General features: G+C 57.4%; 1 protein-coding gene across 1 annotated transcript; it reads right to left on the bottom strand.

Annotated features, from left to right (window-relative positions):
• Positions 1-3,583: 3,583 nt before the first annotated feature.
• Positions 3,584-22,179, bottom strand: LOC127548713 (collagen alpha-1(I) chain-like). Its single transcript, XM_051976237.1, has 12 exons — positions 22,099-22,179; positions 18,066-18,182; positions 15,071-15,135; positions 14,683-14,954; positions 13,793-14,146; positions 11,197-11,793; positions 10,998-11,118; positions 10,822-10,912; positions 10,214-10,341; positions 9,915-10,032; positions 9,494-9,572; positions 3,584-8,655 (listed from the first exon to the last, which is right to left on the bottom strand). The coding sequence occupies exons 1-12, from the start codon at positions 22,177-22,179 to the stop codon at positions 8,558-8,560; spliced, it is 2,121 nt and encodes a 706-aa protein (XP_051832197.1). The 3' UTR covers positions 3,584-8,557.
• Between the last annotated feature and the right edge of the window lie 4,514 nt (positions 22,180-26,693).

Raw genomic sequence — 26,693 nt, 5'->3', positions numbered from 1 at the left:
CTCGCAAAGGTGGGGGGCAGTCAGGGGCCCCCTAGAAGCCAAGGCAGGAGAAGCAGAAGAGGCGGACAACCTGCAAGCATCCCGCACCTCGGCTAGGGTCAGAGGTTCCCTCCCAGCATTCCCTGTTCCAAGGTCTTCCCAGCTCTTTGTCAAGAAATAGTCAACCAACCTTTATTAAGCACCTGCTGTATACCTGGCAGTCCGCTAAGGGACTGAGAGCACTGACCTCAAGGAGCCAAATCTGAAGGGAAGACTGGGGCGAACCCATGTCCAGACCCGCTGGAGGATAAATAGGGGGCTATTACGGGGGAGGGGGGGAGGGGGCTGGGGAAGGCTTCCTGGAGACGTCGGGCCTCAGAGGGAGCCGGGGAGCGCGGTGGTTAGAGCTGAGGGACCGTTCCAGCGCCGCCCGCCCACGCCCGCTCCCCCGCTCGGGGAGGACCCACGGTCTCCTTCGAGCCCAGACCACGTTCTCCCCTCAGCCTGAGTTGACTGGTCCAAGGTCTGGCGCCTGCAGGAGGGGGAGGGGAGGCCTTGAGCTGCGAAGAGAGGGGGAGGGGAGGTAGAGCTCTGGCCAGACGGGGGAGGGGCGAGAGAGCTTGGGGCTCGGGAGCCGCCTGAGACGGGCCTCAGTTTCCACCTTTGTACAGGGAAGGGATGAGCGGGATGAGCGGGATGTCCGCTCTTCCCGTTTCTTCTGCCCTCTCGGCCCCCTCCCCAATTTCCAGATCAGCCTCTCCCTCCTCCCCCCACCCCCATTCCCCGGGCCCCGAGCCCGCCCCGGTTCCAGGACTCCGTCCAGGACTCGCTTTGTCTCGGGTCTGGGCAATGTCTCGGCTCCGGGATGATGGGGGTGGGGAGGGAGGGGGCCTGGAAAGGGGCCCGGGGAGGGAGGTGGGCTTCAGCCCCGCCCTCCGGAGGCCGCTGCAAATGATTGGGGGAGGGGAGGGGTCCACGGGAAACTGCGGGGGATAGGGAAGGGCGGGGCCTGGAGAGGGCTCCCCTGGGCCCCCCTTTCCCCCGGCCCCCGAGACGGGCGCGGGTGCTGAGCGCCGTGGGGGCCGCCGCCGGAGGGCCCAGGAGGAAGGGGCCCGGGCCAGTGCCCGGTGCTGGGGCTGACCCCGGCCTGCCGGCCCCGGATCAAACCGCTGCTCGGTCTCAGCGACCCGATCTGGAAAATGGGGTAATAACAGCCCTTCCCTCCCGGAGCGGGGAGGATCAGCTGGGTCCTGGCCAGCCCTCGGCGCGCGCGGAGTCTTATTGTTATTCCTCTATAATGGGGGGGGGGGCTGGAAGGGGAGGGAGACGCGGGGCTCTTTGGAGTCTCGGGGCAGGGGCTGGGGGTGGGGAGCGGGCCCGGGAGAAGCCAGGCGGGACCCCCCCTCCCCGCCACAGCTGGGCCCCCGGGCCGCTCCTCCTCGATGTCGCCTAAGAAGCCCCAAGGCCGATCCCTGCTGATGCGCCAGATGTGAGATGGGGGGGCGGGGAGGGAAGGCGGCCTCCCGGCCTCCTCCTCTCGGGCCCGCCCAGTCACCTCCCCACCCCCACCCCTCAGTCCCCGAGAAAAACTGAGGAGATCGGGGGGAGCCAGGCCTGGCGGGGGGGGGGGGGGGAAGGGGAGGGGGCAAAGCCCGGGCCCTCGCTGAGACTCAGTTTCCTAAAGTGGGGAAATCCCCTTCTTAGCTCGGAAATGTCTGTGTGTGGGGAGAGATGAGAGGCCGAGACGGGAGAGACGGAGACAGAGAGACACAAACACAGAGACAGGGAGAGCCAGCGAGACAGGAGCCCTCGGTGGGCGCCTGTGGGAGAGCCTGAGAGGAGCTGGGGGGCCGCACACGGGGCGTCTCCGCCGCCTTTGCCCCGAGCGGTGCGGGCGTGTCCAGGTGCCTCCGGCCCCCGGGGCGCCCCGTCTGCCTCCCGGCCGTGAGACCCGGGCCCAGCGCCCTGCGGGTCTCAGTCTCCTCATCTGTAAAACCCACGCGTTTTGTGCGACTCCCGCGGGGTCTTCCAGCTCTGGGCCTGGGGTGTCCTGGCTGGCGTTCTGGTCCCCGAAGGCCGGGCCCGACCTGAGCCGGCTGCCTCAGTTTCCATCTTAAGCCAAACGCGAGGTCACAGAATCCGGCGGGCGGCTGTGCTGGGGGTCCGGGCCCAGCCCCTCCCCCCCCCAGCCCCTTCATACCGTACATACCGACACTGTCAGTGCGGGGGAGGGGGAGGCAACGGTGACGGTCCGCGGCTGTTCCCTGAGGCCGCCGGGATGGGGGACAGAGACCCGGGGGCTCCAGCTTCCGAGGGGACCCCGCTCCCTCCCACCCCCCTTCCTTTTAGAGGAAACCAGCGATTTTCTTGTAAAATGCGTTTGTCTCTCTCTGGGGCCCGGCCGGTCCATTCTGTTCTATTCCCTATTGCCCGCGAGGGGCAGATGCATAGAATGTAGAAAATGTTATTTTCATTTCCCATCTTTCTAGCATATTCTAGCACATGATGCAGAACCTGGGTTTGCCAGATTTGTTACAATCCCTAGACTTACCCTGTCCCTTCTAGTCTCTGTTCTATTTGCCGTATTTATCCCGTATTCTATATTCCGCGCCTGGCACAAATATCGTTGTTAGGCTCTATGCCCCTGACGCACGTGTCGCCCGCACGTGACCCAGAATCTCCCTCCCGCTGCCCCACCCGTGTCTCCCCTTTGCTGTGATTTACATGGCAAGAGTTGGGTGTTGTGGGCCCTCATTTGCAGGGACTTCAGAGGAGGGAGCCTGACTCCCCTCCCCCCCACTAGCCGGCTCCCGGGTCTGGCCTGGAGCTGACGCTGGGGGAGCTGCTTGGGGCCCTTCCTGCCCGGGTGTCCTTGAGCTGGTCGGAAGTCCACGAGCACTTATTAGACGCCTGCTGTGTTCCGGGCCCCCTGCCTCGCTCTGGGGAACACAGAAAAAAGCCCCAGTGGCTCCTCCTGCCCAGGGGCCTCCGGCAGCACTGGTGTCCAAACCGGATTACCCACAGTGCTCTTGGAGGCTGGAGATGCCCGGAGGGAAGGCTCTGGCTGAAGGGAGGGGGCTGAGATTTCAGCTGGGCAGGAGGGAAGGAGGGCGCCCCCGGCAGGAGGCACAGCCGGAGAAAAGGCCCGGCCTCTGGACATGGGGAGAAAAGACTCGGAAAGGGGGAGGAGGCGCGTCAGGCCCGGTGGGGGGGCTGCCGGAGCCCGAGGCCACTCAGGAGAATCCCAGGAAGTCTCCCCGTCCCTCGCAGGTCCTCGCTAATTAGGGGAAGTCGCCTCCTTCCTCCTGTCTCAGCCCTCGGGTGCCCAGAAGTTTATCTGAAAGGGGGAGGGGCGGAGGACGGAGCAGAAATCGACTCCAATCTCCTCATTTAACAGATGAAGAAACTGAGGCTCCGTTATTTAATAACTGATTAATCATCTACTTCATCAGTTAATCTAATAATTGTATTTCATTATATATAATTATACTTAGATTTCTAGATAATATAGATTTAATATTAACATCCAACAAACTAAAAACAATTTAATTTTAATATTTTAACAATAATTGTATTTACTAATAATTAATAATCCCACTAGGAATCCTTTTACTTATTTATTAAGCAACTACTATGTACATGCTAAGAGATGGGAATAAAAAAAAGGGGGGGCAGAAGACAACCCCTGGGGGGGCAACAAAGTGAAATGGATTCTGGGAAAATGAGGGGCAGACCAGCTGGGGTCTCTTTCCTGCTCCCAGCCCGGGGCCTCTCCCTTCTGTCCTCACCTTGGCACCTGGTCCTGCCGGGGACCCTGCCTTCAGGGAGGGGGGGCCCGGCGGAGGAAGGGGCAGGGCCCAGGCCTGAGCGCCCCTTTAATTAACTCCTGCCCGGGGCGGGGCGGTAGCAGCCCCCCAGAGCAGCGGTGGCCGGGACCGGAATTGTTCATTTTAAAGGCCCTTCACACCTGGTTCGGGCAGCCAGGGTCGGGCCGTGTCTGGCCCCCTCTCCTGAGGGCTGATGGGAAGTGGGGCCAGGGCTGGGGGGGCCCCAGGAATCATCTGTTCTTTAGGAGGCCCAGCGAGTTCCCAGGACCACCCAGAGAGCCAGCCCCGAGCCCCCCCTTCTCCTGCGGGCTGCAAACAGGCCCCGGGCTCCCCCTTTCTCATTTTTAAAAGCTGTCCATTGCTGGGTAATGTGTGGGAAAGCCCTGGCTCGGGAACCAGAGTCTGGGCTCTTAGTCTGACTCGGAGGCAAGTCTTTCTTGTACCTCAGTTTCCCCTTCTGCAGCCCGAGGGCTGGACCGCACGGTCTCCCCCTTCTCATCTTTCAGGTTGTGACCCCGGGTGTTGGTTTTGGTCAAAGGTGTCCTTGCCAGTTCTGGGGCCCAGCTCTCCCCGCTGCCGATCAGCCAAACGGGGCTGACAGAGCTGAAGAGGAAGGGGGGGCTCCGGGCCCTGCCCCCGCTCCCAGTGCTGTCCGCCCGCCCGGGGCTTTTTACGGGTGGGGGAACTGAAGAAACAAGGCTACAGCGGCAGGGCCCTCCTGCTCTGACAGCCCAGGCTCCAAGGCACCCCCTGCACTGGGAACCCAGCTCTACCCTTCAGGCCTTCCTGCTCTGATATTGTGACTTCTAAGGCCCTTTCCATATCCAGGGTTCTGTGTCCCGGGTCCTTCTTGTTCTGACATTCAGGGTTCTTGAAGTCTTTCCCTTATCTGAGATTCAATGTTCTAGGTTCTTCCTGCTCTGAAATTCAAGGTTCAAGATCTGGCACCGGAGGTTAAACCTAATATTCGGTGTTCCAGGTCCTTCCTACCCTGACATTCACATTTCACCTTTGAGATCTGACATTCAAGGTTCAGATTTTCAGGTTCTAAAACCATCCCAGCTCTGACTTCCGGGTTCTAAGGGCCTTCCTGCTCTGAGGCTGTTCCTATAGCTAATATTCAGTGTTCCAGGTCCTCTCTAGCTCCGGCACCCGGTGGTCCTGTGGCTCGGGATAAGGAAGGTGGGGCTGGGAGACTGTTTCTCAGTGAGGTCCCTGACTGCTCCGTGCCCCAGAGTAACGGTGCCCTCTGTCCTCGTGCTCCTCCGGCACTCCCGTGTCAGCCAGCGTTTCCTGGGGCTCCCGGGTCAGGCACTCCAGGTTCCGGCCAGTTCCACCTCAGACTCCGGTGATTCCCATGTTAGAACCTGAACCGGTGCTCGAGGGAGGCTGGGAAGAGGGTCAGCCCGAGTCCTCCCAGGACAAGCTGGCCCGGTCACCCGGATTCTCTGTGGCAGCAGGTCAGGGCAGCTCCTGGGCCCCGGGTCCCAAATGCCAAGGGCCCCGTTTGGACCCGGCAGCTCTTGCCCCGGAGCCCCAGATCCCAGGACTCCTCCGGCCTCAGTCTCTCTCTCTCCCCCCTGACTTATCTAGGAGAGGCGCCATGTGCCCGAGGGATGGGGTGTCTGAGTCAGGGGAGCCAGGCAACGGCGGCTGCTGGAGCCCAGTCCTCAGCCGGGGCCTCGGTCTCCCGGGAGGGCCAGTCCTCAGGGGCCCCGGTCTCCCGGGAGGGCCAGTCCTCAGGGGCCTCGGTCTCCCGGGAGGGCCAGGCACGGGCGGCTGCCGGAGCCCCGTCCTCAGCCCCGGCCTCCGTCTCTCAGGATACAATTCCTGGAAGGGCCTGTTTATTTTCCCAAGATAAAGAAATGGAGATGAATGGGCTGCCCCAATCACCTCATTCCGTGCCTCAATGAGCCTGGCAACGGGCAAGATGGCGGCCGGGAGATGGACTGGGGCGGGGGAGGGGGGAAAGATGTGACCTGGACAGAGATTTTGTGCTGCTTCAGCAAAAGACGCACCCTGCCTCTCCCTCCCTCCCCCCTCCCTGCCCCCACCCTGTCCCCTCCCTTCCCAGCCCCGCCCTAGCCCCTTCCTCCCTCCCTAGCCCCTCCCTCCCTGCCCCCTCCCTTCCTGCCCCCTCCCTCCCAGTGGGGGCTGAGACAATGGGCTAATTAGGGGCCTGGGACCCATTGTTTATGGGAACGGTCTGCCCTCATTAACCTGGGCCGGGCCCCTAACCGACCCCCTCCCCTCCTCCAGGAGCCCAGGTTCAGGGGAGGGGAGGCTAAGGACCCCAAAGAGAATCCCGTCACAGACCGATCTGGGGTGCGGGGCGGGGGCTGCCGACTCTCTGCCCTGGGGGGGGCACAGACCCCACGGTCACTGTGAGAGACGGAGACCCTCCCCCCACCCCCTCAGAGACGCGGCGTGAGGGGATGGAGATGCAGAGACACCCCCAGAAATCCTGGCCCTTCCCCCACCCATCGCTGTGGGGACTCCGGGGGCCACCGACAGAGCCCCCGAATGGAGAAGTCATTCCCTGATTCGCCCCTGAGCCTGGTGGCCCAGCCAGACACGGCAGAGAAACGGGGGGAGGCCCGAGCAGCCCCCCCATGTGGGGCCACACCTGAGGGAGGCTGCAGCAGCAGGGAGGCGTCTGGGAGGATGGGCTGGAGGGAGGGGCTGCCCCGACAGCTTCCACCACAGGCTGCAGCCCTTGGGGGGGGATGGGGGGAGTCCTCCGTCTGGCCTGGGCCGGGCCCCATGGCTCTGCTTGGACAAATGTGACTTAAGGGGGAACCTGAAAACAGATTAGAGTGGGAGGGCCTTAGAACGGCGGTGTCAGGGTGGGAGGGGGCTGAGAACAGGGGGTGTCAGGGGAGGGCCTTACAACGGCGGTGTCAGGGTGGGAGGGGGCTGAGAACAGGGGGTGTCAGGGCTGTGAGGGAGCTTAGAACGGGGATATCCGATTTTTGAGGGAACAGGGGCCCTCCTGAGCCCTACAGGCGACCTTCTTTACCCTAAGACCAGAGATCTCTCCAAAAACGAGTCCCCCCTCCCCTCCCACCCTGTAACGCCGCATTGTCGGCCTGCAGAGGGGCTCTGGTCCCGAATCCTCCCAAGCTGCCATTCCAGCATCCGGGGGGCCCGAGGGGGGCTGAAGCCCTCTGGATGCGATTGGCGCAGCTCGGCCGCCCTGTGTGGGGGGAGGGAAGGAGGCGGAGAACCCCCCCCATCTCTCCCCGTCTCCTGGGCGGGCAGTCCCCGGGCGCCTCCTCGGGTGCCCTCTTGTGGCCACTTCGAACCCCACAGCCTCACTGTCTCCCCAGCTACACAATCCCGGCCCATCGGGAGGTAGGGGATTATGGGTCAGAAAGTTTGGGGGTTCAGCGGGTTAATTTTTATGCCCCAATTTAGGGAAGGACTTGGGGCCAGATTTGGAGAAGCGATGGGGAGGGCAGGATGATGGTGGGATAGTGAGAGTGTGAAATGGTGGGGGAGAGGGGGCTGAGAACAGGGGGTGTCAGAGGTGGGAGGGGGCTGAGAACAGGGGGTGTCAGAGGAGACCTTAGAACAGGAAGTGTGAGGCTGAAAGGGCTCTGGGGGTCCCAGGTGCTCTGAGGGCTTGGTTTCTTGCGTATCCTATGGGCCAGACAATGCCCGCCAGGGAGTCCTCCCCCTCCCCTTGCAGAGTGGTCCTCTGGGGGTCTCTCGCCCCCCTCCCCAGGGATCAGCCCCTCAGCCCCGTCTTGTTCCAACCAAAGGCTCAGACGAAGGCGGGAGCGGCCTCCTTGTCCCCGTCGGGCTTTCGGGCGGCAGTCAGGGCCAGAAGGGCTGAGGACCCTGGGTCCAATTCGGGGTCCTGAGGGGGGGGCAGAGCGAGGTTCCCCAAAGACAAATGCAGTAAAAACGAAGCTTTTCAAGGCGGGCGTGGGCCCGGGGCGCGGGAGACACAGAACGGCCCCCGGCGGGGGGAGGGGGAGGCCTTGGACATTTCAGGCAAGGATTTTGTTTTCTCTTATTGGGGAGGCGAGGTCGGGTGGGAATGGGGGGAGGGGGGTTGCTTGTCAGTGAAAAGGTGCAACAGAACTTAACGGAAGGACCGCCACAGGCCAGACTCTTCATTTGATAGAGGAAGAAATGAAGGCTGAGGGAGTGACCTGGCCCAGGTACCAGAGGAGGGGCCAGAACCTGGATCAGGGCCCCGGGCTCCGTCCTCTCAGGGGCCAGTCTGAAAACGCTGCTGCATTGTGCAAGAAAAAGATCTGGGGGTCTTAGGAGGCTGCAAGCTTAGGCTAGATTCTCATGGTGACAAGGCAGCCACCGATGAGACCCCAGGCTCGGGAGGAGGGGGATGGGAATCTCTTTCCTGGTCAGACCGCACATCTGGTCAGGAGAGCGTCGATCAGCCGAGGAGCCTCTAACAGAGGCCGGAAAGGGAGGGTTGGAGAATCAGAGATGGGGGTTCGAAGAACTCGGGGAGCCGGGAGAGCCGTCTCCCAGCATTTGAAAGGCTAACCGTGGCAAGGGGGGAGGAGTTTTGTCCTGCCTGAGCCCTGAAGGCAGAAACAGGACCCATGGGTGGGAGGGAGGGTCAGGGGGAGCTGCAAAGATTTGGGCCACTCCAAAGCCGGGGAGGTAGTGAGCTCCCCGCCGTCGGGATCTTCAAACAGCGGCGGGATGCCCTCTTGTGGATGGGAGGCTCGGGCCTCCTCCGGCGTTGGCGTCCCCAGGGCCGGCCCTTGGGCTCCTCAGTCTCCGTCCCAGGGGTCTCTGCCCGGGGTCCTTGTTAAGGACGGCGATGGGGCCTGCTCTCCCCCGAGGCCCTGCAGGCGGCGGCCAGGGAGACCTGTGTGGCGGGGAGGTGGGCCCTTCCTCAGCCCCGCCCCCGTCACCGCTGGAAGAGTGAGGGGGCCGGTCCCGGGCAGTGGACGCTCAGCCCCGCCCCCGTCACCACTGGGAGAGGAGAGGGAGAGGGAGGGGGCCTTCCCCAACTGTGGACGCTCAGCCCGCCCCCGCTCAGCCCCGCCCCTTCTCAGCCCCGCCCCCGTCACCGCTGGGAGAGGGATGGGGCCTTCCCCAACTGTGGACGCTCAGCCCCGCCCCCGCTCAGCCCCGCCCCTTCTCAGCCCCGCCCCCGTCACCGCTGGGAGAGGGATGGGGCCTTCCCCAACTGTGGACGCTCAGCCCGCCCCCGCTCAGCCCCGCCCCTGCTCAGCCCCGCCCCCGTCACCGCTGGGAGAGGGAGAGGGAGGGGGCCTTCCCCAACTGTGGACGCTCAGCCCCGCCCTTGTCACAGCTGGGAGAGGGAGGGGGCCATCCCCGGCTGTGGACGCTCAGCCCGCCCCCGCTCAGCCCCGCCCCTGTCACAGCTGGGAGAGGGAGGGGGCCTTCCCCGGCTGTGGTCGCTCAGTCCGAGAGTGACCCCGGCCTCTGTCCATCGGGTCTCTTTCTCTGGTCTCCAGGCTCCTCACCTGAAAAGGAGAAACCCAGGCCCCTTTATGCCAAGCCCCAAGCGCTGTGGTTTCTTTCCAAGCCGTACTGAGGTCACGCACCCCCATTTTATGGAGCAGCAAACCGAGGCTCCTGTATGAAGGGCTTGGGGACCTGACCCTTCCCCAGGCCCGTTTCTGACCCGACAGTGCCCCCCTGCAAAGGGCAGGGGCGCCACGTCCGTGCCCTCTCACCTGCTCCTCCGTGGCCATCGCGGGTCTGACCTGCCGCGGGTGATTCTGGATCCTGGCGGCCGCCGGGTGGGGGGGCCAACTGGGAGGGGATGGGGAGAGAGCGCTGGGTTGCCTCCCGTGAGCCCTGCCCCCGCTGCCCACTTAGCCGCGCTTGAACACGGTTCCCCTTGGACTCTAGCCCTGGCTTTCAGACCTAGGCTGGGGATTGTAGGGATCTGCTCCCGCCCCCCTTCAGGTTCTTGGGGGAATCCCAGGAAGGGCCTTGTAGAGCCTTCGGGGTCAATGCGCCCATCTCGCAGATGGGGAAACTGAGAGGCGAGGAGGGGAGGCTCCTTCGCCCCAGCATGGCCTCTCTGTGGCTGCGGCCCGGGACCCTCCTCCTGCTCCCCACCCCGGGGCCCAGGGGCCCCACCGCCCTGACCCTTTGCAGCTCCCGGACGGCCTCCTGCAGGCTTTCGGCTTGCCGATCCACGGCCCAGAGGCGGCGGCGGGCTGCCCCGATCAGGGCCCCGAGGAGCTCCAGCTCGGCCCCAGGACTCCTGGGGAGCAGAGGGGGTCACCTTCCCCATCCTGGGAGCTCGGAGGGGGGGGCTGGGTGCGCCCTTCCCCTGCCGGGTCAGACGGAGGCAGGGCTCGCCTCCCCGCCCCCACTGGGGAGCCCCAGGGAGCCGGGGCCCCACGGCAGCGTCTGGGTCCGTGGGCGTCGGGGTCCGGGCTCACCCGGGCCCGGGGGCCTCCCCGCTGCCAGGGGTCTCAGGGCTCGGCTGCTGGCGTTGGCCACTCCTTCCAGAATCTGCCCGGCGTCCGGCGTGGGCCCCCCTCGCTACGAGCCGGCCAGGGCCGCCGTCCTGAGGAGACACCCGGGGTTCCCCTTTCCTGCTCAGGGCGTCTCCGACTCCCCACTCCTCCCAGGGGCCTCCGTCTGACCCGGCCGGGGAAGAGCGCCCCCAGGCCCCGCCCCACTCTGAGCTCCCAGGATGGGGAAGCTGCCCGGCCTCCTCAGGACAGGGAGGGACGTGCCATTATTCTCCCCGTTTTACAGATAGGTAGACTGAGGCAGACCGGGATGATGCGGCCAGAAAGCGCCTGAGGCCGACTCTGCACCCCCTCTCCCTGGTTCTACGTGCCGTGTCCTCCCTGCCCACTCGAGGCTGTGGGATGGCCCCTTCCCGCCCTCACCCGGAGGAGAAGGAAGGACCACGTCCCTGGTCCTCCGAGGGGTGGTGAGGTGGGAGGGGCCTCTCGAAGTCCAGCCCCGTCAGGCCCCTCCCTTCCGGAGCTCTGCCTTAGGGTTCCACTTGGAGCTTTGGGGAGGGAAGGGGTCTCACCTTCATCCTTTCCAGGTCCTGACTCCACTTCCAGGGCTTGGGGTCCCCTGGGATCTCCTGTTCTTTTTTAAGCCCCTTGGGGTGGCTAGGGCTGCACAAAGACAGGGCTCTCGGCAGCTGCTCGGAGTCCCCGCCCCCTCCCAGGCAGTGCCGGCCCCGCCCCCAGGCTGCCTCACCTGGGCTTCTCTCTGTGGGAGCCGGGAGCTCGGTATCCCAGCGGGCAGGACGGGAGGGGAGGCTCCGGTTCCCAGGGAGATGCGGGCCACCTGCTCAGAGGCAGCCTGGGATCCTGGGTTCCTAAGGAGGCAGGAAGAGGGGCGTGTGCCCGGGGCCGGCCCGGCCTTCCCTCTCAGGCCCGCCCGGGCGCCCCCTCACCTGCCAAGGGCCGCGACAGCTGCCTCCGGGCCGAGGCCTCCCGGGCTGGCCCGTGCGGCGGGAGCTTCAGGGGCGGCTCCGGGTCCCAGGGGGCCCTTCCGTGATGCGGAGAAGGGGAAAGGGGGGCGCGAGAGTGGACGCCCCGGCTCTGGCTTCCCGCTGGGGCCGCTCCAGCCTCCCCTCCGGCTCCCCACTTCTCCGGGAAGGGGCCTCCCAAGCGGGGCGGAGCGCGCCCCCCCACAGGGCCCAGCCTGGGGCCGGGGGCCTCTGGCAGCGCCTGGCCGGGACAGCAACCCCCGGCGGCCCCGTCCCACCCCGGGGGCTGCTGGCGGCCCCAGGAGCTGAGGGGGGAGCCCCGGCTCAGCCGCGCGATATGGCCCCCCAGGGACTCGGGGCTCCGGGGGCAGGCCCCTTCCTGCCGCCCCCCCCGCAGCTCGGCCTCCACCGTGGCCTCTTGGAAGTGGGCGGCGAAGTCCTCGGTGCAGATGGAGTCCGAGCTGGGGGGGCGGGGCTCTCCTCCGCTGGCGGGCCCCGGACCCAGGAGCCGGCTCAGCCTCCACACATACTCGTCCTGGAGGCCCGACATCCTCGGCGCGGCTGGGGGAGGACAGGGGGGTCAGGCCCAGAGGCGGGGGTGTGCTGGGGCCCTGTCGGCTCTTCCTGCGGCCTCTCAGCTTTGGGGGCGGGACCCAAGGGCGGGCAGGAGCTCTGTCAGAAAAGGGGGTTCGGCACAGCCGGCCCCCCAGCCACTCCAGGGCTGGACTTGGGAACTCTCCGAACCCCCCCCAGCTTCCGGTGTGTCTTGTGCCCCCATCAGACTGTTAGCTCCCCCAGGGCGAGGTTTGAATTTGTATCTGCAGAGTTTAGCACAGAGCTCGGAACCCAGAGACTTGGCGAGAGAACTGGGGGGCTCTGCAGCTGTTCTAGCCCAGCCCGGCAGCCTCCCAGCCGGGAAGGTTCCACCTCCAGGTCCTGCAGATCAGATCCCGCCCTCATGGGCCGCATCTTCTAAGCCCCTCCCAGCCCTGACACCCCCTGTCCTCAGGCCCCTCCCCCATCCCTGACACCCCCTGTTCTAAGCTCCCTCCCAGCCCTGACATCTGTTCTCAGTCCCCTCCCCCAGCCCTGACACCCCCTGTTCTCAGGCCCCTGCCTGCTCAGCTCCCTCAGTCCTGTGGCCCGTGTATGTGGCCCCGTGCCCAGTGTTGGGGACCTGCCCCCTGCAGTTGAGCCCCCTCCCCAGTGGAGAGACTGCAGAAGGTCACGTGATTGTCCCTGAGCTTTGGGTGCCGCTTGTTCTAGGCACTGGAGACCATTGAGAAGGCGCCCACTGGCACCCGACCCGAGGGTTCCGGTCCCAGGGCCAAGCCCACACTTCACCAAGGTGCTTAAAATGTGGGTTGACCCCCAAGGGGGGGTCTCTATAGCCGAATGTGGGGCCGGGAAATATCAAAATGTCAACTTTGAAAAACGTTGAAGGGGCCGCTAGGGGGCGCGGTGGATAGAGCACCGGCCCTGAAGTCAGGAGGACCCGAGTTCAAATGTGACCTCAGACACTTAACACGGCCCAGCTGTGTGACCCTGGGCAAGTCACTTAACCCCCGTCAGTCACAGCCGGGAAGTTTTTCCAGTAAAGTGGAAAAAACAACAACAACAAAAGAAAAAAGGAAAACGTGGGAAGATGTTCTCCAGCCTGCAACATCAAAGACCCTGCCGAGACTCCTACACAAAAATAAACGATTCCGTGTCAGAGGGCACGCTGGCTTTTGCCCGAGATAAATGTTAAGCCCTTCCTCACCCCAGAGACGTTGAAAATAAAGGTCTGCAGACCTATCATGGGTCCGATTTACCCCGGATCTAGTAGAAACTTCTCCTTCGAAAAGGGTTGCAAATGGCAAAAATGGAAGAATCCCTGCTCATTACTCGGTCTTTGCGCCCTTTCCCAGCCAGCAGGACGGGCCGGGAGGGAAGCACACAGTAGGTCCACAGCAGTCCCCGCACTCCTCCGGGCACCGGCCTGGCTCGGGGGGCTCCGGACCGGGGGAGGGGGTCCGCCCCGGGGATGAGCTCAGGGCCAGCCCGCGCCAGGACCCGGGACAGGGCCCGCGGTCTCGGACCCTGCAAAAGTTTCCTTCACAGTGGGTCACGCGGGACGGCAGAGACATTCACGGCCGGGAGGTCGGAGTCGGGAGGGTCTTAGGGCCGTACTGTCCCACCCCACTTCCATTTTCCGAGGGGGAAACTAAGTCTCAGAGGGGGGAGGGGTTCCGCCCCGGGGATGAGCTCAGGGCCAGCCCGCGCCAGGACCCGGGACAGGGCCCGCGGTCTCGGACCCTGCAAAAGTTTCCTTCACAGTGGGTCACGCGGGACGGCAGAGACATTCACGGCCGGGAGGTCGGAGTTGGGAGGGTCTTAGGGCCGTACTGTCCCACCCCACTTCCATTTTCCGAGGGGGAAACTAAGTCTCAGAGGGGGGAGGGGTTGGACACGCTTCCACAGCTGCAGCGCTCTGGGCCCTCCCTCCTGGCCCCTGCCGGCCCAAAGGAGGGCCCGACCCCCCCGAGGGTCCCCCCCCGGCCCTGCAGGGCGACCTTACCGCCCCCCTCCGGTGCGCTGCCTGCCCCGGAGCCCGGGAAGCGCTGGCTCGCTCGGGAAGGCGTCGTCTCGTCTCCTAGCAACGGCGGAACGCCGCGGAAGCTCCGGCAGGGTTTCCCGGCAACCACCGAGCCAAGCTCCGGGGGAGCGCGTGGGCGCTTGGCCCCCGAGGCGGCGACGGGAAGGGTCTCCTCCCGGTCCACCCGCCCCCCCTTCCCTCGGTTTGACCGGAAGCTTGGCTCCCCGGCTCCGATAATCCGCTCCAATGGGAAACTTGCCAGGTAACCCCCGAGGAATGATCCCGCTTCTCCCGCCCGTCGGCGGCCGCGCTCTGGGGGCCCGAGCCTCCCAGCGACTGCCCGAAATAAAGGCCCGCCGGGGCCGGACTGCCGCACACTCCCCTCTTTCCCTTCCTTTAGAGTGGGATTGTTGGGGGAGGGGGCAACTCAGCCACTCAACCCCCCTTATCTGGGGAAGTGTCTCCTGGAAGAACGTTAGCTCCTCTGGGAGAGGGGGAGGCTTTTCTTTCCCCAGAAGACCGGAGGCTTTGCCGGAAAAAGTTCGCGGCTGCCCCTGACGGGAAACTCGCAAAGGGCCCTGGGGCACCTGCAGCTCGGCCACCTTTCGGCCCTTCCCAGGCTCCACTCAGCCCGTCTGATCCACCTCAGCCTCGGGATGCTCAGCTCAGTCCTGGGTTCCGCCTCCCTCCGCCCGGAGGAGAGAGTCCCAGACTCCCCGAAACGCCTTGTTTTACGGAGGGCAGAAAGGACATTGACACCCCCCACCCCCCACCCCCGCCTCTGCTCCCCCCCCCTTTCATCTCCAAAGGAAGGAGATTCCCAGCCCGCCCCGGCGGGAGTTTTCCTGAGCTGCTGCTCCGGCTCCACGAGCATCCTCCCTCCTTTCGCCGCCTAACTCGGCTTCCTGACAAGAGGTGCCGCAAAGGGGAACCTCCGGATCCCTCGGCCACGAGGGGAGAGCGCCCGCAGCCCGCCCGGCACACAGCCCGCCTCTTGGGCACGAGTTCTGATCCTCTCCAGTCATCAAGATCCAGGCCTCCATTGGCCCTAAATTCGCCCCCTTTCCCCGGAGGTCCTGGTCTTCCTTCCGCTCTCCGCGTGTCGCTGTGGAAGCAGGAGAAGCCGCGGATGAGGCACTTGCGCCTGTCCGGGGGAAAATGGCAGAGAGAGAGCTGGACAGGCGGGACTTTGGGGGGATGGGGGGCCCCAAGTCAAACACAGCCCTGGAAAGCTCCCTGTGTCTGAGACTTCCAACGCGCGAGCAGATTCTCAGAGTCAAGGTCCAGCGAGTAAAAGCAGCTGGTTCATCCCTGGAAGATGTTGCCTGGAAATGGAGACGTTGCTTTACGTAAAACCGGAAAGAGGAGTCATTTTATTCTGCCGTATAATCCGGATGGTCCAAAATTGGTAAATAACGGGGCCGCGAGGTGGCGCAGTGGAGCGCACCGGCCCTGAAGTCAGGAGGACCTGAGTTCAAATCTACCCTCAGACACAAGAGTTGATCCTGGGCCGGTCACTTAACCTCAATTCCCTGGGGGGAGGACGGGGGGGAAGTAAATAACTTGTAACGGCGGCTAGGAAGAGGTGGAGGCTGCCGTCCAAGAAATAAAACAAGCATCATTGAACCTGGTGGTCTGTGATTTCTGGGGTAATGAAGCCGGAAGAAAAAGAAAACGTCCCTCAGTTAGTCTCTGCAGCCGATGCGGAGATAAACGCTGCCCAGAGACGAGTTGAGAGATCTTTGTTCTCTAGATCCAAGAATTGTCTGGTTTGTCGCCCGGGAGAAATGGGAGAAATGCCACAATTCATAAGGTGACATGAACGAATGTCCTCGCATCAAGTTCCCTCAGACGCACTCGGAAGTTTAGAAAATTCATAAGGAATTGAGAAACTTGTACCATCCGACATATTTTCTGCTTAAAAAAAGAAAAGGTTTAATTGTTGAGTTTCATACTGATGATAGTGACCGACCTTTGTGAGACACATAAGATTAGGCTGCTGTGCTAAAAAAAAATGGCCCAGAGCCGGGACCCCCGAAAAGGTCCCCCTCCCTTTCCAGCCTCCTCCTGGGAGTGGCAAGTTTCCATCGCCCATTATACTTTTTGCTCCTTCAGGACAGGGACTTTTTTTTTCTTTTTGGACTCTTTGTATCTCCAGTCACATGGCGGTGCTGCGGAAATGTTTATTGGCTTCTTCAGTTACTTCTGAAAGAGTGAAGGGAGGGATACTCCCCAGGCTGGGAGGAAAGTAAGAAGTGCATCCCGGGGCCCTGTGGGTTCCAACACCTTCTTCCTCTATCCCAAGCTTCCTGAAAACTGCTTTAATCTCTACTGTCTTGTGTTAAGCACAGAATCCTGAGAAATGTTCTGGGAATTCTGTCATTCTATGATCTAGCTCAGACATTAAATATACTGTATCTTTCCAGCCCTGACGCCCCCTGTTCTAAGGCCCCTCCCAGCCCCGACATCCCCTGTTCTCACATGAATCTGTAGTCTACCAAGGCTTTTTCCTTCCCACTCCACTGTTGGTCCAGTCCGCCATGTATCCTCGAAAGGAAGCAGAAAAGACCCACTGCCTCCTCTCCACTCTGTCCCAAAGTCGTTTTCCATGCTTGTAATATCCTCTTTTAACAAACTTTCCATTTTTGTTGTGGGAATCCTTCACAGTCTGAATTTGTCTTCTAAATATTCCATGCTGCTTGTACCCCCAAGAGATCAGGGGGAGGGAAAGGGACCCTCGTGTGCAAAAATGTTTGTGGCAGCCCTTTGTGTAGAAGCAAGGAACTGGAAACTGAGTGGCTGCCCATCAGTTGGAGGGCACTGGATTAAGTTGTGGGATAGGAACATTATGGAATATGATTGTTCGGTAAGAAAAGACCAGCAGGATGATTTCAGAGAGGCCTGGAGAGACTGACAGGAACTGATGCTGAGGGAAAGGAGCAGAACCAGGAAGTTATTGTACATGGCAACAAGAAGATTATACGATGATCAATTCTGACGGATGCGGCTTTTTCAATAATGAGATAATTCAGGCCAGTTCCAATAGAATTGTGATGGAGAGAGCCATCTGCACCCAGAGAGGACTGTGGGAGCTGAATATGGGTCACAGCATAACATTCTCTTTTGAGTGTTTACACTTTATTTTCTTTCTCATTTCCCCTCTTTTTGATCTGATTTCTTTTTGTGCAGCATGATAACTGGAACTATGTATAGAGGAGCTGTACATGTTTGACATAAATTGGATCACTTGCCATCTAGGGAAGGAGGTGGGGGGAAGGGAAGGAAACATTTGGAACACAAGCTTTGCAAGGGTGAATGCTGAAAATTCTCCGTGCCTGTTTTGAAAATAAACAGCTTTAATAAAAAAATTTTCTGTGCTTCTACCTGCATGGGTTCTCTCTGGCCTGGTCTGGAACTGCATCTCATCTTTTAGTAACTCACTCCCAACCCTGGAGGGGACCCAACCCGGTCACTGGGGTAGCACTGGGCTCTCCCAGGCTCAGACCCTGACACCAGCCCACTCCTTTTTGCTTTTATATTGGCCCTTCCTTATCCAAAGCCACCGTCTGTCATGTTCTTAAGTAGCCCAGCCCTGTCTTTCCGTGATCCTTGGAGTGGCCCATAGTCCCGAGGGACTGCTGCTTCAGCGTCCTTTCCTGTCCAGCAGGATTGTTGTGAGCATTGGGGCCTAAAGGAGGAACTGGGATTTCTAGGGGATGGGGAAGTCAGGGGGAGGGACACCTCAGGGGTACGGAGCCACCTTTTCTAGAAATATAATCTTGAGTAAAAAAATAGACCTTTATTTTCACTAACCTCTGAAATCCTTCCGTTACTAAAACAACCTGCTAAGACCTCCCTAGAGCAACAAAGGGGTCTGTGACCCCCAAAAGGTCTTAGTCCTCTAGAACACTGGGGTTATTCCAGGTCACTCAACAGTCCATATTATAGGAAGGGCATCCCTGCTTTTCCTGGCTCTTGTCTTGTGGAGATCAAATACCTGGAATATGGTGGGTGAAGGGTATCTAGGATTATCCCACCATTCATTCTCATCTTTCTGGGAGAATATGAACCAATCCCACAATCCAGTTCATCAATTGACTAAACATTGTCTTGTTTGAGGCAATGGGTCCCTGTTCTTCAGAAGGTCCCTGTACTGGAGAATGAAGTATACATATAGATGGGGGGACAGTGGGGTCCGTATGTCAAGTGACTTTGGGGCAATTACCCAAGCTCCCCCAGACCTCGGTCTCCTTACCTGTAACTTGAAGAAGTCCGCCCCGTGCTTCCTTGAAGATGCTGCCCAGGTGCCATCTTCTGTGGGAGAGCCCCGACCCTCCCCTGCCCGAAGACGAGTGCGCTCCCTCCCAAGCCACTGTGCACACGTGCACATACACGCCACACGCAGCTACACTAAGCGCATGCTTATGCCGATTTTCAGATGTTCTTCTCGCCTCTTCCTTTAGGATATAAGTTATTATCGGGATTATCTGACTCCTTGTATCTCCTGCGCCCAGGAGAGGGCCTGGCACGTGATGTTTACTAATCATGGATTGTGAGAACTGGACGAGAATTTAGTTTCCATGAAGTGACGTTAAAAAAAATCAGAGAAATGAAACTTAAATTGGAGAAATGAAACAGGAAGCTAAAGCTTAGGCTGACCCAGAAGAAAGGAAATTGTAATGGGCTGAGGCTCGAGTTGATGCACTGAGGTCCTAAGTATGTGAGGCTAAATAAGAATTGGACCATATTCTATTAATATATAAGCTTGGAGAAAGAATGGCCCCGCCCACTCTTTGTGCAAGTCCTGATATGTTGTATAGGAAATGATGATTCTGGTGGTTGGAGGCAGGGGAGCGGAAAGGGAAGGGGAAGGAGAGACTGCTGACTGGCGTCTTGTCACAGCTGCTCGCATTGCTATCCTGATCACCCTTCGCCTCCGACCCCCCTCTGCTAGCTGGCTTCCTGTCACAGCTGCCCATATTGCTATCACAATCCTTCTTCACCTCTACTGAGAATAAAGATTAAAGATTTTTCCCTTAACCTGAATTCCTGACTCCGGCTGATTTTAAATACGCGGTCATCACAGGAAATGAAACTTATAGAGGAGGCCATGAATTAGAATGGGAAACACCCTGTCAGATGCAAAAGGGGTGTATATACACCCGAATAAGGGTGAAAAGGGTCTCTGAAATGTGGGGAACGGGAGCTGCAATCAGGGGTGGGGGCTCACTCTTGGGCACAGGCGCTCTGGATAGACTGGACCCTCTGTAGAACCCGGTCATTGGGGCACTGGGAGGGACTTGCGTTTGGGGACGGGGTAGAAAAAGTCACATTTTGGCCCAAGTGGGGCGGGCCTGCTTCCTGATAGTAATATTGTGAATAAAAGTCTTTCCCTGCCCTTTCCTTCCCCTCATAACCAACTATTTAATCCAGCCTCAAAAATAGCTCTTCACTGCTTAAATTCATGAAGATGAGAAGCACTACAACTTACCAGCCGAAGTCAATCTGGAAGCTCGCCAGGAAAGGTTTATCCTGAGGGGCCAGGAACAAACTAGAGCAGGCAGGGAGAGACTAGCGTCCTGAGCAGACCAGGGACGGGGGTGATCTCTGTGGCTAGAGAAGTTATAGAGATGACTCTGCTATAGGCTAACTGCTCTGCCTTGACTACAAAGCAGTAAACTGGCAGAGAAATTAATGCCTGAAACAAAGGGTCCTCTAAAAAACGCCAGAACCTAACGAGAGCTGGCTGTAACCCCTCAAACCCGGAAGTGACTCAGGCAGACTTTACCGCAGCCCTTCGGCCACATCCGGCAGTTCGGGGCTTTTGCGGGGGCAGTTACAAATCTGCACGCCAAGGGGGCACAGCCTGGGTAGCCTCTGATCGGCAGAGTGGGGGGGTCATCCTGGAGCAATAGAACCCTCCCCAGCTGACTGTGCTTCGGGGCAGACACTTCCGGTCCCTGCAAATCCATTCACTGCTCAGCTGCTAATACCTATAGTCCCAGGGCAGGGTTTGGCTTGGGGCAGTGGAACTCTCACTGCTAAGTGTCTAGTCCCAGGGCAGTCGTTATCTCACACAGCTGAGGTTCTTTGCAGGGCACTTTCCCAGCCGGCCCTGCGGGCCTGAGTTACTTTCAGGTGGGGAACTCTTTCCCAGAGCATTCCAGTACCTCGCTGCTTTTTGTAGCCGGCTGGCAGGACAGCTACTCGTCCATATACCTTTCACTGCTCTGCAGAGGAAGCTGGTAACCTCCTGGCTCTGAAGGCAGACCTTACAGTCTTTAACAAAATGAGTAAAAAAATCAAAAGAACGATTGATAGTTTCTACACAGAAAAAGAACAGCTTTTCAACCCTGAAGAGACTAATAGCAGACAGTCTCCAGACAATTATTGGTCTCCAGTACAAAAGGCTCTCCTAGAAGAGACTATTAAAAACCTTAAAAGAGAACTAGAAGAGAAATGGGGAAAGGAGAGAGAAGCTATGCAAGAGAGCAACAACTTCCTAAAATGTGAATTGGAAAAGATAAAAAACTCCCAAGAAGTGCAGGGAAACAGAATTTGCGAATTGGAAAAAGAAAATAACTCACTAAAAAAAAAATTAGTGAAATGGAAAAAAATTCCATAGAGCAAAACAACTCAATTGGACATATACAAAAAGAAGTAAAAAAAGCTAATGAAGAAAATAACTCACTAAAAATCAGAACTGAACAAATAGAAATGACTGATTCATTGAGACATCAAGAATCAGTCCAGCAAAACCAAAAAAATGAAAGATTGGAAAAAAATGTCAAATATTTACTTGGAAAAACAACAGACCTGGAAAATGGATCTAGGAGAGATAACCTGAGGATCATCGGACTACCAGAAAATTATGATGAAAAAAAGAGCCTAGATATTATTTTACAGGAAATCATCAAAGAGAACTGCCCAGAAGTAATAGAACCAGAAGGGAAAATAGGCATTGAAAGAATTCATCGAACACCTTCTGAAAAAGACCCTAAAATAAAGACTCCGAGGAATATTGTGGCCAAACTTCAGAATTTTCTGACTAAAGAAAAAATTTTACAAGCAGCCAGGAAAAAACAGTTCAAATACCGAGGTGCCACAATAAGGGTCACACAAGATCTGGCTGCCTCAACATTAAAGGATCGAAAGGCCTGGAATCAGATATTCCGAAAGGCAAAAGAACTTGGAATGCAGCCAAGAATAAACTACCCAGCTAAGCTGAGTATTTTTTCCACGGAAGAAGATGGACATTTAGTGAAACAGAGGAATTCCATCTGTTTCTAAGGAAAAAACCAGACTTAAACAAAAAATTTGATCTCCAACAACAGGAATCAAGAGAAGTAGAAAAAGGAGAAAGTAGACAACATAGTAAAGTAAGAGAATACAGTTCAACCCAACTCCTCCTACAACTACTTCAACAAAGATGAGAAATTGAAGGATACACTGCAAGACTCAAGTGTTTCATTCAAGTCCTCTATCTTCAGAGTCGATGTTCTTTTCACTTGCCATTGTGCTTCCCATGGTCAGGCACACTGTAACATGCCCTTGACTCCTGTGCCTCCAAATCCTGTATTTGGAGTGACCAAATAAATGTCTCCTCCCCAACCCACTCACACACACAAAAAAAGAGATAGAGCACAGGACCTGAAGTCAAGAAGAACTGAATTCAAATCTAGCCTCACATCCTGCCTAGCCCTGGACAAGTCATTTTACCTCTGACAAAGTGAATCCACTGGATCCACTAGGGAAGATCTCTGCCAAGAAAAGGCCAAATGGGGACAACAAGGGCTGGACAAGGCTGTCACAACTGAGCAACAACCAGAGAGAAGTTTTCCTGATGCCAGGACCAGCCTTCTAGCCACTGTGCCACCCAAAATGACCTTATTAATATGCCTATTAGCAACCTTTGTGTTATATATGTTTATTTTAATATGTGCCTATTAACACTTTTATGTTATATATTATGTATTAATTTTAATATGTGCTTATTAACAATCTTTGTGTTATATGTTACATATTAATTTTAATGTGTGCCTATTAACAATTTTGTATTATCTTAATTTTTAACATATGCCTATTAAAAATTTTTGTTTTATTAAAAAAAAAGTCTTTCCCTGGATCATTGGTGGGTCCCTTACAGCAACCAAATAAACTCCATGAACAGCAGGCAGCCTGTGGGGCTGGGAGAGAGCCGGAGCTCCAGTTCTCAGGCAGGGTGACTCTGGCACGGGATCTTTTGAACTCAGTTTTTTCATCTGCAAAATGGGGATGGCAGCACTTACCTCCATTCTGAGGCTCAAATGAGACCCTTGGAAAGCAGTGCGATTATTCTTAGCCCCGCGGCTGGCACAGGGCTGGCACATGGCGGAGTTTGGGGGACAGCTGGCAGTCCCTTTGGCCGGAATGCAAAGGCAACTAGACAAGGGGGCGATGCTCCCCGGCTGCTCTGAGCCTTTCGTTTTGAGCAGGGTGGGACACAGGCAAGAAGCTGGTTCTCTAACAATTTTTCCATTCTTTTTTTCCACATCCCTTTCCTTTCTGAGGTCTCCTTCCTACCCCTACCCACCGAGCCATTCCTTGTAACAAAGAGAAACAAAGGTCAGAAAATCCTCGGTGCTGCTCTGGGACAGTGGGGACACCCGAGGAAGGCGCCTCCGGCAGCTCCGTGAGGGGAGCAGGGCCGGCTGCAGGCAGGGAGGTGGCTGAGGGAGGGGAGGGAAGGTGACGCGCATGGGGCATCCGGGGGAGATGTCCTCAGGGAGTCAAGCTGAACTGCAGTGACAATACTGATCAAGAGTGAGTATGTAGGTCTGGGCGTCAACTTGTAGAGATGATAACCACGCTGGTGGGAGCTGCTGGAAAGGGAGAAGAAACGGGCCAGGGGGATGAGACAGAGACATAGGGAGGGAGGGCAGGGGGAGACACAGAGACAGAGACACCCAAGGAGGGACAGGGAGTGGGGTGGGGGAGAGAGACACACAAAGAGACAAAGACAAGAGAAACAGACTGAGAGGGAGAGAGAAAGGAGTGGAGGAAGAGAGACACAGAGAAAGAGACAGAGAGGCAGAGACAAAGATATAAAAAAGACACAGAGACAAAGACAGAGAGGGACAGAGAAAGGGGCGGGAGGAAAGAGAGACACAGAAACAAAGACAAAACAGAGATATAGATATGAGAGAGACAAAAAGAGACAAAGAGACAGGGAGGGACAGGGAAGAAAGGACATAGAGGGGTAAAAGGGAGGGGAGAGACAGAGACAGGGAGGAAAGGACAAGAAGGGGAAGAGAGACACAGTCAGAGACAGAGACAAAGAGGTTCTTCCAGGAAATGGTCACAGAACCTAGACAGAGCCAAGGGAGGAGGAGGATGAGAGCATTAGAAAGAGAACAGGATGGGAAGTGAGAAAAGGCCACTGGCTCTGGCCGTTGAGCTGCAGAGTCATCACAGCTTAGGGAAGAGCAGGGACGCCCGTTTCTGGGGCCCTGGGGCAGCTCTCTGTCCACTTGGTCATGAGGGAAGGCCTGCTTTTTTTTTTCTCTTCTTGTGTCCAAGACACCGGAGAAGCAAAGACTCAAGGGACGCCCGTCCATTTCCGGTGGCCACCTGGGCAGAGACGCTAAAACGGCTGCAAAAGCTGACAAGGCTGACACCTCGTCACTGGCCAATAAAAGGCAAAGGGGAACAGCAGAAGAAAATTAATTTGGGAAGTGAATGGCTAAGGTGATGAGGTCTTGAGAATGTGTCTTGGACTTCTGGACCGTGACATAAAAGGGAGAAGTGACAGATTTCTCCAGAGATGATGTTTCCCTAATAGAGTCTTTAAGAATGTCTTTTCCCTGGATCACATGACCAACAAAACGGGAGCCCAGACATCTTCTGCCATCTCTGCCTTTCAGCTCTCTCCATCACAGGAACTCGTGCTCTCTAGGTCACCTGCAGGCTGCTCGAAGCCGACGAAATGAAACTGGGACATCTTTTAACAAAATAAAAATATAGTCGACCCCAGCTAATGTTAACATGTCAATGTGCAGCCCCCATGTTTAAGTGACCTCATTTCTATTGGAATTGAACGTGTCCAGCAGAGGAGAATTCCCCCCTCCCGAGTCCTCCTCTGGCAGCACCTCCCCCTGACCTCACCCCTTTCTCCCAGAGAGCTGAATTCTGGGTTTTGCTGCAAGAAGAAGGCTTGACTAGAGAATGTGGGAACAGAAGGAAGGGGGGTGCTATGGGGCACCCTGCTGAGTCTGAGTAAAAGAACTTACCAACCAGTTAGACCCAGTTTGGTTCCCCTAGAATTCACTTGGGGCAGAGACTGAGGCTGGTGAAGTGTGAATTGCCTCCCATAATAGCATGTAGTGAATAAGCAATAGGGCAGAGTAAGGAAAGACCAATGACCCAGGATCTTGGGAGGAAGAAAAGGCTATCAAAGACCTTGAGCAGAGGAGATAAAGCAACAGGGAAGGGATGGAGAAAGCAAGGGAATTTGACCTCTAGATCTAGTTCAGGATCTGTGAATAAATCTCACAAAACAAACGAATATGAATCTTTAGATGAAGAGACAGATGCAGACAGGGACAAAGGGAGACAGAAAAACCTAGTGATTCCCAAGACAGTGTGGAACCGTAAACAAAGAGAAATTAGAATTAGGAGAGCAGGATTTGTGGTCAGGAATAATGGGCAGAAGGGAAAAACCTGAACCAGGGTGTCAGTCTCACCACAGAAACAAATGATGGGATGTAAACACATGGAAGCGAAGAACAGTCTGGAAGAAGCCAAGCAAAAAGCAATGACATTAGAGAAGATATGATATATATCAATACGTAAAATACTGATCTGGAAGACAGGATCCTGAAAAAGACGACAGAGCTCCCAGAAAAACATGACAGATCAAAACACTTGAATATCATCATTCAAGAAATAATAAAACTGCTCAGAACGTTCTGGAAAACAAAGCGCCAAGGGAAAGAATCCACAGATCAGAAAATAAAGGATTTTCCCAATGTCTTGCAAACCTAATAAAAAAGGGCTTTAAACTACAAAGGATGTGGGAAAGGGAAGGCCTAACTCCCAGACTAGATATCACAGGGAACTACAAAGAAGAAAAGTCTTAATCCAAGGAAAAGTTGAAAAAAAAAATGGCTCTGGATGGGATTTATTCCAAAGGAGTTCCGTTGTCTATGGAGTCAGTCATTGTTAAGCACCTACTATGTGCCAGGGATTGTGCCGAACACCGGGGATACAAAGGAGGTAAGGTGAGCTCCAATCTAAGGAGGGGGCCCACGGGCAAACAATTACACACAAACAGGCGTGTTCGGGATGAATAGGAAATAATCCACAGGGGAAAGAAGCAGAATTAGGTGGAATTGGGAATTCCTGTAGTATTACAGCAGGGACTCAAAGGAAACCAGGGAAGCTGGGAGATGAGGGCCGGTGCTCCAGGTATGGGGGACAGCAGCCAGGAAAATGCCTCTGGGGGAGAGGCGCTGGGAGCGAGACCGCCCGGGATGGTTTTTGCATTTGAGCCATAGGAATTTGGGGTCCTTACGATTTCCGAAATCGCTTTGGTGTGGCGTGGAGGATGGCCTGGAAGACCCAAGCTCCCGGGAGGAAATCCAGGAGAAGGGACAAGGTTTGATGCAGAGCCCCTGGGACAAGGGCAGTGATCCTTAATGGAGGCGGAGAAGACAGGCCAGCTCTCCTTGGTTACAGAAGGCAGCCCTTGGGGGCGGGGGAGGGTGGGGGGCCGGAGAGCCCCTTCTGTTCCAGGGGGGCCTGGACTCTGAGGCCTCCGAGGAGCACCAGATGCTGCGGGCAGCAGAGGCAGGACTAGCAGCCAGGTCCTAGTGCAGGGATTCTCCCCCTGCCCCACACAACCACCTATTTATTTCATTCGAGGCAAAGTGTTCGTTCTTCTACCATGTATTCAGTCATGTCTAACTCATTGCCCCATTTGTTTTGTTTTGGGTTTTTTTTGGGGGGGGCAAAGATAGAGGTTTGCCATTTCCTTCTCCAGCTCATTTTACAGATGTGGAAACTGAGGAAAACAGGGAGGGGTGACTCGTCCAGGATCACACAACTATCAAGTATCTGAGGCTGGATTTAAACTCGGGGAAACAAGCCTTCCTGGCTCCAGGAGTGGCGTTCTGTGTGCCCCGACTCTCCCATTGGGTGTTCCATCTTCTGCTCTGTAAAAAGCACCAGCCTGTCCCTGGGGCCACGCCGGGAACGCGCTCTGCCTCACAGGCTCCTCCAACCCCGAGCCTTTCTGAGGGCCCCTACCCCGTTATCCTCCCCCATTAGAGGGGGCTCTTTGAGGGCAGGGGTTCTTTTAGACTTTGGGGGGGTATCCCCAGTGCTGAGCAGGGACTGCCCAGCCCTCGCTCCTCCATTCAAGGCCCCACATGCCCATGGAGATGACCCATGTATTGAGAGGTCCCCGGAGACCCTGAGCAGCAGCGGCCCCTCCAAGGCCACTTCCCCCCTTCTGACAGCCCCGACTGCAGCCCCAGGCCAGGCGGGGGTGGGACTTTCCAAGCTGAGAACAGTCACCTTTCCCTGGGGCTTCTCGGGTAGCCCAGTCCTCTGTTCCTGGCTCCTGGAGTCCAGCAGGGCACGGATGATGGCGGGGAAGAGAAGGGTCGGGCGGGCTCTGCCAGGCTGGGGATGCAAGCACAGACTCTGAGGCAGCAGCGGGTGCCCCGGCCTCAGCCCAGTGAATGGTGGGGAGAAAGACAAGGAGAAATAAGGCAGATGAGACTTTGGACTTTAAGCTACTTGAACAGAACCAACGACATCTTAAGAGTGGAAGAAACCCTCTTTTTAAAGTCAAAAGTGAGCCAAGAATAATGGGGAAGCTGGTGAGAAAGAAACAAACAAA

Source organism: Antechinus flavipes, chromosome 1, assembly GCF_016432865.1.
Source record: "Antechinus flavipes isolate AdamAnt ecotype Samford, QLD, Australia chromosome 1, AdamAnt_v2, whole genome shotgun sequence".
Lineage (NCBI taxonomy): Eukaryota > Metazoa > Chordata > Mammalia > Dasyuromorphia > Dasyuridae > Antechinus > Antechinus flavipes.
Note: the sequence above shows the minus strand (reverse complement) of the source record. Positions and strands in the feature narration are given on the sequence as shown.

Excerpts from the sequence above, each read along its gene's own strand:
- LOC127548713 (XM_051976237.1), bottom strand. The coding sequence starts at position 22,179 with ATGTGCCAGCCCTGTGCCAGCCGCGGGGCTAAGAATAATCGCACTGCT. Across the intron at positions 9,573-9,914 it reads CCGTCCGGGAGCTGCAAAGG|TTGGCCCCCCCACCCGGCGG; the intron begins GTCAGGGCGGTG and ends ATCCCCTCCCAG. Across the intron at positions 8,656-9,493 it reads CGATGGCCACGGAGGAGCAG|GTCTCCCTGGCCGCCGCCTG; the intron begins GTGAGAGGGCAC and ends CCCGCCACACAG.